The sequence below is a fragment of the Narcine bancroftii genome, chromosome 6, assembly GCF_036971445.1.
Source record: "Narcine bancroftii isolate sNarBan1 chromosome 6, sNarBan1.hap1, whole genome shotgun sequence".
Taxonomy (NCBI): Eukaryota; Metazoa; Chordata; class Chondrichthyes; order Torpediniformes; family Narcinidae; genus Narcine; species Narcine bancroftii.
This window is the reverse complement of record NC_091474.1, coordinates 88,349,593-88,359,495: the sequence shown is the minus strand read 5'-3', so window position 1 is coordinate 88,359,495 and position 9,903 is coordinate 88,349,593. Positions and strand designations below refer to the sequence as shown.

The 9,903-nt window shown below is 40.4% G+C and overlaps 1 protein-coding gene across 1 annotated transcript in view; it reads left to right on the top strand.

Annotated features, from left to right (window-relative positions):
* Positions 1-394: 394 nt before the first annotated feature.
* Positions 395-9,903, top strand: part of LOC138737314 (glutamate receptor ionotropic, delta-1-like) — a 722,304-nt gene continuing 712,795 nt past the window's right edge. The window contains exons 1-2 of the mRNA XM_069888067.1: positions 395-524; positions 1,279-1,434. Of these exons, the coding sequence (XP_069744168.1) occupies positions 395-524; positions 1,279-1,434 (286 nt within the window). The remainder of the gene's footprint in view (positions 525-1,278; positions 1,435-9,903) is intronic.

The window sequence follows — 9,903 nt, the reverse complement described above, 5'->3', positions numbered from 1 at the left end:
TGTGCCACTGCAATCGGCCTGAGCCATTCACCTCCCAGCTGAAGATAAATAAAACATCCTTATTTTTTTGCTTGTAAGAGAGTTAGCGATCATACACATAGTCAGATAGAATTAAGGTGTATGTACAAGATTCACTTGTAAGTAAAGGCACCGATGTAGATTTGCTCTCTCTCACACACACACTTTGCGGACAACAGGGATCTCTCGAATGGGGATCCAATTCAGTAACAATCCCACGGATGGAAATTCAAAAGACTCAAATAATATGCAAATATATAACTGCATCCAAACAACTTCTGCCGTTGTACTGGTGGATTTTATTTCTTTTTACCTCCCAGTCAATCTTTAAAAATCAGTCGTCTATTTTTCAATCTAGTGTAGAAACCTGGTGCGCATGAGACCCTGGTACTACTGTACACTGGCGAGGTCTGCGCCAGATTTTGATTTACAGGCCTGGAGTTGCAGGATTCATTGCACAAGCCTTGGAATCCTCGAACACCAGATTTCACAGGATATGTCGAGTTGTACCTTATGGGGTTGATGGTCACGATGGAATGTCACCTGTTTTACTTTAATGGGAAGTGAAATCAGTCGGGCAACAAGTTTAGTCTAAATAAAACCACAAGGCTGGAGAAACTCAGCAGGTCACACCGTGTCCTTCATGGAGCAAGCATAAAGACAGATAAACAACGTTTCGGGTTTGAGCCCTTCATTAAGGTGTGGACAAAACATTGAGTTTCTCCAGCCTTGTGGTTTTACTTCAATCACGGTATCTGCAGACTTTCTTGTTTTACCCCCAACAGGTTCATTCGTTTAATAATCACTTTGTCACGCGTTAGTAACTTTTTTTCTCGCTGAAAATTATTTATTGGATTAAACCGCTGCAAGAATCTTCAATGCAGTCTTCAATGTAATGTCATAGACCACTGATATATACTTTCCTTAACAATAGTGTGACATTGCATCCGGAGAGACTAATTTGCGGGTTTACTAAGCATATGATGATGTGCTAATGTTTTTTTTAATTGTTTTAAACATTTTTCGTCCTAAGCTTCTGGTGGAGTGACTGAGTGCTGAGCAGTACCTGGGCATTCTTTCCCAGGCCTGGGCGGACAGTTCCCTGGTGCTGAAATCATTCTCAGTCAATCCCCAATGTTGGGGATTCCCAACGCCCGCTTCCCAATGCCCAAGCCGCACTCCCCACCCTTAAACTCTTTCAATTTCGGAAAGCAAGGCCTGTAACTGGACCCCTCGTCTGCGTTTACCCCCACCCCGCAGGTGCGATTTTTGAAGAGAGTGCGGCGAAGGACGACGAGGTTTTCCAGCTGGCCGTCTCCGACCTCAGTCTCAATGACGACATTCTGCAAAGCGAGAAAATAACCTACTCTATCAAATTCGTGGAGGCGAACAATCCCTTCCAGACTGTGCAGGAAGGTAGGTGCACGAGAAAATCATCCAAATAAAGCTTCCCCACTCGCACCCCTGCCTGGCCCACGTACCGAAAACTACAAACACAACTGCAAGCATTTTAATTGTTCGCCCTTCTCTCATTGTCCTCATCCATGGGAACTGGTGAGTGAGGGGATCTCTCCTCTGCGGACGCGGCCAGAGGTGGGCGCTGTTTGACAAGGAATGGAAGGGTATTTGGCGGGGAGGTGGGGAGAACGATGGGTGACATCCTCAGTGGTTGTCCTGCAGTGACGCAGGGTTTCCAAATGTGACCCCCTGAAGCCTTTTGCAGGAAATGCCTTTCGCGCCCCCCCCCCCCCAAGAGAACTCGTGCACCACAAGCGCCGAGGGAACCTGTGGGTGCCAGTGGATCTGGTGCGTTTCACTCTCGGACGGATTATTGCGCGCTTCACGCCTTCCTGCCTTGTTCGGCATTGCATTCAAACTAATAATCCTGGAGAGGTTGAGAAACCCCCACCCCCCACAGATGATCTGCACATACTGGGTCGTGTCCAGCTTTGCAGTTACACTGGCAGCTGAGGCTGGAAAACCCGAGAGTAGCTGGAAGAAGAGTTGCCCATTTGGATCCCCTCCCCTGTGGTGTACTCACTTTTACCCTGGGATTACCCATGCCCGTGAATACTAAGCGGATGTGCCTTCCAAACCTAAACTCATGATAGATTTTGAGCAGTGGATTATTGTTACTTAACTCGTGAGGCGTATTAATCACGGTGTGTGGGCAGTTGCCTTACGGAGGTGGGGGGGGGCATTGACGCTAAATTTAATTTAATTCTGCGGGGTTTGCTTAATTACACGATAAAGCAATCGTGTCAGAGACCGAGTTGGCAGAACCAGCAGATTGGACTGCAGCGTCAACACCATGTTTGCGGGAGGAATTGCTTGATTACTGGACATTCGTCAGAACCACACCGCGCTGATAAAGGTCATGCTGGTCTCCATTCCTCTTCTGTGATGGTTCCCCACCACTCTCAATTCATTGGTCTAACTTTTTGGGGGGGGGGGCGTGGAGTGTTGTTGATGAACTTACAGCATTTTCTACGTGTTTTAGGAAGAGACAGTTGACAAGGTAGTGGTCCCCACCAAGTTTAAATTGCATGGGATAGCCGGAAAAGTTGCTCCACTTAATATTCGTTGCAAAGAGGCCATTTGCCTCTTCCTTGCCAGCATCAAAAGGCATCTCCAGACCTTCTGCTTTCAACGATCTCCCCAGAATCTGTTGCACTATTAAACTCTCTCTCTCTGGCCAGAAGGAATCCTTGACATCGGTGCTGAACTAATTTTAGCCGATTGTCCTTTCATTTTATTCTGCTGCAAGGTTTTAATATTACAGTTCGATTAACACTCATGAGAATCAATTTTAAATGATTCAGCACGCCTGGATGGTTACACCAGAAATAGCAATAGATTTCTGTGACAGGAAATTCTTGTCTTTGCAACGGTTCTTGGGAAGTGTGGCACTGCTGACCGAACTTTTTAATAAATAACATCAACAATGAGCTGAGAAAATGTACTTATTTACCCCTGTTTTGATCTGTTTCCAAGAATATATTTGCAGATGTAGAAAATTCAGGTTCCACATGCATTAATGTTTACAATTAATTTTCATTCTTTGAATCATTTTTCACGATCTTATAGTGATAGATTTATAATGTCTCCCATGTGTCAGATCAACAAAATGGAACCATAGAGAATGTTGTTGGCAGTGATTTCAATATAATATTTTAAAAATGTTAATTTATTGCTGTTTGCTGGTCAAGTTCAGATCTGGAATAAATTAATAATAAGACTTGGAAATAGTTTTTCATTGTCTTGGCCTAGATGGTCCCTTGCAAGGGTTTTAACTGTTCTTTTTCAGATATGAGAGAAGTTTATCTTGAACCCTTGCTTGGTTAGAGATAATCCACATGCAGAAATATAGGATGGTACATACAGGCAAGAGAAAGCAAAATAACTCGTGAGGATATCAAAATCCTTACTGCTAAACAAGTTCTGAATTTCACCTGCATCCACCTCATGAATCTGGTGGGTGCAGGTGAAATTCAGAACTTGTTTAGCAGTAAGGATTTTGAAATCCTCACGAGTTATTTTGCTTAATCTTAATGGTAAAATTGGAAAAATGTATTATTTGATACATTGCTATAAATAATTTTTATGAAGTATTTGTAATTAATATTTTAATTTAAGAACTGGAAAGAGTAATCTTTTCACCAGGAAGAGGAAAGCATAGTGACAGAGAGGAAGGGAGGTGAAACCTTTGAGTGAAAAGGTAACATTGATATAATGATTGACAAACTCCAATGTTTTCAGGAGGCATCTTAAATGTGACTGTTCCAAATTTTGATGACCATTTCTTTGTCATACATCCATCCAAATAAGATTGTTTAATTCATAAATAATTATTCTTCCATAAGTGAGCTGAACTAATTTGTTGCTTGCTCATGTTCTGTGCTTTGCTTCCAAGAACCTGATTCTGAGAATACATTTGCAAAGACCTTTAAACTCAGAATCTTGCCAATGGCAAAAAAAAAATTAGGTTGAATGTGATCATTAATGTTCATTAATGCTTGAAAAATTCCTCATTTTTTTTCTATAGATATACGGTGCCCTTCATGTCAGTGCATCAGTTGATTTTTGGTTTACATGATGCCCTATTAATGAATATTTGGGGCCAGTCTCTGTATCCAATTTGACATCAGATCATCTGAAGTGAAGATGAGTGTGAAATACAGATTGAGCTTTTTGCCTGCTGCATGTTAACATGGCAGTCCTGGTTAGTTTGAGGTTTATGCCCTTGATTGTCTGCATTCTTAATGTTTATTTCATCACAAGTGGTGGATTGGGCTCATTTGCTCCACCACAGGGAAGGATTGGAAACCAGTTAAGTCCTTCCAAATCTATTGGCAAACATGTACAGCTTTCAGAGAAGGATTGCTGCAGATTCTGTTCATGTGCTCTGTACCAGTGGAAATGTATACCTCGTGATGATCGTTTAAAAAGTTTGATATGTCTTCAGATATGATTCAGTTCAGGTAATTCAAGAAAGCTTGGGTCATTTCAGTGATGAGCTGCAGGGAGTTCAGATACAGAAAGTACAGAGAGAGTGTCGAGTTCAGATGGAAATATTTATCTAAACCATCTCCATCGAGTTATTTGGTCAAGGCACATGTAAGGATATTTTACAATTAGTCAATCAGAGACCAAATGAAAGAAAGCAAATGGTTCCTCAATGGGATCAGTATTGTCATGTCCTTGAAGCTCACAGCATGTACATATTCTGTACAAGCTAAAGTGGTAAAAGCCTGTCGCCGGGGTTCAAGTTAAATGAGTTTATAGCCAGTCACAGTATGAGTTCACACTAAAAAAAAATTCAAAGTTGACTCAACATTTGCAATCTTTCTTTGAGCTTCTATTGTGATACACAGTGTGAAAAATGAAATATTATTAGTACAATTCTACTTAGTGTTCCTTTCATGAGTTAACATGAAAAAGCATTCTTCCTCTGATAGTGAGTGAGAAAGTACTGTTACGAGCCCAGAAGACCCCAAAACCCAGCAGCAATAGATATTCACCAAGACAAAGTTACTTAAACAAAACTTGTTTTTAATTATCTTTAAACATGAAAATAAAATCAAACTTTAATTTATCACTATTAACTTATTTAACCTAACTTAACCCCCTTCTAATCAGAAAAGTTTTTTGGTTCACAGTCCAATCTCACTTCTCATTCCTCCAAGTTCACTGGTTGCAGAAAACTCTTATGCTGTGCACAGAATTTAACATTTATTAATTTCACCAGGTTTGAAAGATAAATAGTTATCACTCAGGAAGGTTCTTGTCAGTTTTCAGAGAGAGATCCAGGACATCCATAACTGATGTACTTTTATCAGCCACTCCAGTGTCTTGCTGACAAAACTTGCCCCTTCAGGGTTCTCCAAATGATAACCTCTTTTTTTCCAGTCACCACAGAGTTCCATTTTGTTTCTCTGTTTCCAAGTGAAACGTTAGACAGCCAGTCCTCTCCTTTTGCATGAACCACAAGGACTTTGAGCAGGTTGTCTTTCAAATGGGCTTTCCATAAGCTTGCCAGCTTATCCTGTTCCAGTCCCAGCTATTTCTGCTGGCTGTAACACTGTACAAGTGATCTTACTCTCTCTCTCTCTCTCTCTCTCTCTCTCTCTCTCTCTCTGAGAAAGCCTGTTTGACTCTCTCTGCTTGCAAAACCACATGACCCTCCTAGAACAAAAAGCTCTCTTCCAGAAAATCTGCAGCTCTAGCAAGATCTTTCATCTGTTGCTTTTTGTAAGTAACAATCCATTAGTGAAGTCCCTTGAGCACTCTTCAAAGCTCTTGCAAAAGCTCTGAGGCCCTGATATGTCTAGCATTGGGCAGAGCTCCAGTATTTCAGAGAAGATCTGTTTTAAAGTGCTTGTATGTGACGTTTATCTCTCAAAAACATATCTATATATTCTGTCACAGTACCCATGCTTTCCATAATGACAATGGAATACCAGCCAACAACAAAAAAAATGACGAATGGTTTCCACCTGAAACAACTTTTTCTCCCACCATCAGTGCTCAATCCATCGAGACCCTCCAGCAGATTGTTTTTTTTTTCGCTCCATATTCCAGCATGCGCAAACTCTATAATATAAACATTCGAGCATAGAAAAAAAGACCCAATTAGGCTGGTAAATTTGCATATGAAACTTAGGTACTGTTTGACTCCAAACAGAACTTCAAACCTTGTCAATAATGTTTGTTTCCATCCTTTGAGTATAATCTGTTTATGCCCTGGCCTCAACCACACCATCAGTTCATCTTTGTTCACCTAAAGACTTAATTTCCCAGTTGGCTTCACAATCTATAGCAAAATCCACTTCTGCTATCTCTTGCATGTGTACATCTATTTCTGAAGACCTTCAATGGGTTTTGATTTTTTTTTAGGGCATCACAGTTTGTAGCCAAACTCCTCTCCAGGATAATAATTTCATCCTTCTCTTTAGAATTCCATAGATTCTGGAATGTTCCCAGTGTTCAGCATGGTGGCAAATGTATCATGACCATTGAAAAAGAACAAAGAATGAAAATAGGAACTAGTCATTTTAATATCAACTCTCAGAAAGTTGCACACATATGTAATTCAGAATAGGGTTGCAGAGCAGTTAGAAATTCATAACAGAATACAATCTCGATATGTGGAGCCCATTGAGTCATGATTGTGGATGCACTGTGGGGAGTGTCAAGTTTCAAAATGGAAATTAGGTGGTTTGTATAAAAAGGTTGTTACAGTTGTTCCTGACACCTGAGTTACAGTGAGATTGCTCTGTATTATTAGCACCCTGGGTACTAATACCTCACTGACAAAAGGCAAAGGAGGAAAAACCCAACCCCAACCCACCAATTTTCCCCTGCAACCGCTGCAATCGTGTCTGCCTGTCCCGCATCGGACTTGTCAGCCACAAACGAGCCTGCAGCTGACGTGGACTTTTTACCCCCTCCATAAATCTTCGTCCGCGAAGCCAAGCCAAAGAGAAAAAAATTAGGCAGAGTCATGGACCCATAGAACATTACAGAATAGAAACATGCCCTTCAACCCTTCTACTATGTACTGAACTATCATTCTGCCTAGTCCCACTCATCTGTACCCAGCCCATATCTCTCCATTCCCCTCCCATCCACGTATCTGCCCAAATTTTTTTTAAATATTAAAATTGTTTCCACATTCACCACTTCAGCTGGCAACTTGTTCGACTCTCCCACTACTCTCTGCGTGAAGAAGTTTCCCCTAATGTTCCCCCTAAACTTTTCCCCTTTCACCCTTGACCCATGTCGTCTGGTTTGTATCTCACCTACCCTCTGTGCAAAAAGCCTACCTACATTTAATCTGTCTATACCCCTCATAATTTGAAATACCTTCATTCAATATTGCCTCATTCTTCTACACTCCATGGAATAAAGTCCTAATCTGTTTCACATTTGTTAACATTTTTTGATGATACAAACTTAATGTGGGCAAACGGGATTCATGTAGGTAAGCAAAATGGTCGTCGTGGATGTGGTGAATGGAAGGGCCTACCTGTGTGCTGTATAACTCTTTGACTGTTTTAAGATAAAGTAGGTTCGACAAATCTCGCCATTCTAAAAATAATCAAAACTAATGGAGTAGATGAGGGGAAACCAGAGGATATAGCATCTCTTGCTTTTTAACATATTTGTTACCCAATCAAAAATATTTTAAAAAATCTGTATGTGCCACAATTACTGGCCCCTCTCACCAACCCTGCTGGTTTAATCTTTAATGGGCCTAAAAGGTTATTATATTACACAGGAGATCATGGGATATGGGAAGACATTGGGATAGGTATGTGGATAGGAAAGAAGGATGTGTTCCAAATGGAGGAGGCAAATGAGACAAGTTGGGTCAAGGAGTCTGTTTCTGTTCTATGGAACTCTTATCATGCTTTAGAGGTTCGAAGGATTCATTAGAGGACAGGGAACAAAGAGTATTAATTTATAATAATTTACATTGTAGAGATTAGTAGTGGAGCACCACAGTGATCTGTACTCATTCACAATTTATACAAATGACTCAGATAGAAAGATACACTAAAGATACACTCTCACCATCCAAAGAAAATAATAGGCCACTGTGATAGAACAGATCTATCACCAATGTACATAGTGTATATAGTTACTGTATCTAGACTGTGCTTACAGCGATTGGCTGAGAGCTAAGCCACGCCTATTGTCTGGGCATTAAAGGGTTGTGTCCCTAGTCAGGTCGGATCATTCTGGACTGGTCGGCCACCTGTGAAGAGCTCCTGTCTTTTGCTAATAAAAGCCTTGGTTTGGATCAACAAGTCTTTGGTTCTTTTGACGAGCTCTACAGCCACTTAGTTCCTCATGCCTTCTCTACCTCTCATTATGATTACGCCCCAGACCTCAACTCCTTTTCTGTGCCAGTTCCTCAAAGCCCTTCATTCCCTGATTATCCAAAAGAAAAAAAAAACATTTTAGGATGTCAGAAGAATGGTAAAATCCTGATTTGTTGAGTAAGTAGCCAACAATGCAGCAGATGGAGTTGAAAGTCGAAAAAATGAGGTTATTTATAAGGAAGAACAAGAATGAAGTGTATTATTTAAAATGAATGTATGTTGTGCAGAAGATTCATGGTGTCCTTGTATCTGAAACATTGGAAACCCTTAAGCAGATGCAGCAAGCAATTCAAATGGCAAATCTTATGTTTGGCTTTATAAGTTGAGGTACAAGTAAGTTTTTCTTTAACTGTGTAGGATTGTTTCCTGGTCTCCGGTCACAAAGGATAGCCAACTTGTATCGGGTTGGTGCATCACAGCATCATTAGTTTGATTCCTCGAGCGAGAATTGTCTTTTATGGAGGGAGTTTGTAAAATGATCATTGGGAATTTGAAGATTGAAAAATTATCTTATCAAAGTAAATAAAATCTTGAAAAAGATGCTGAGAAATGACCTCTTTTAAAGAATTTGGAGCGAGGAAGTGTAGTCGTGGGAAGAGCAGTTGGAGATTTGGGACCAAGGGGAGATGAAACTTTTTAACTCATTAATCTTTTGAATTCACTTTTCCAAAGGACCTTAGATTCTCCCTTTAGATTTTATTCAGGATTTCAGATAGTGGAGTTTTAGATAAAGGCGAATCAAGGGTTTTGGGATCGGAAGAGCATCAGACATGATCATTTGAAGGGTAGATGAGGATCATAAGGTCTTTTACAGTCCTTTTCTGTCTTGTCTCAACTTGGATCTTTGCTCTTTGAACTCTGATGTTTTGTCACTAGTTCACTCAACCTTTCTTGGAGCATTGGTGACAAGCACTGTAGTTATCTCACATTTCCAAATGTGTTCACTCATCAGATCCTTCCTGCTTTTTCTCCACATTTATTCTTTACACTTGATACTTTTTTTAACCTTCTCTCGAGACACATTAATCTACCTACTGTGCCTTCAAGGTCAGTGAAGGCGATCTTTGTCCAGAAGTAAAGATAGTACCACATTAAGTTGTAGAGCTGCATTATGATACTTTCCCTTTTCTAGTTAACCATTACTTATCAGACAACTATAATCCTGAATAAGATTCTGTAGCTTCAATCAGCCAGGGATGGGAAGAATCATTTGGATCTGTTTGGATCAATATCAAAGTTTGTATTTCCTTTATGAAATAAGCCAGACAGCAAGAAGAACCTCTACTAACATTTCCTCTAATTCCTGCTTAGGATAATAGCTTCCTGTAAATTTCCATTGAGTGTTTTTTATTCAAGACCCATGTTCTCAAGTCTGATTATTACAAAAGTACAACCTGACGAAACAGCGTTCTCCAGTCCTCGGTGGAAAACACAGAGACATAACACACATACAGACAGACAATACATATGCAGGACAAGCATTCATATCAGCAAATAA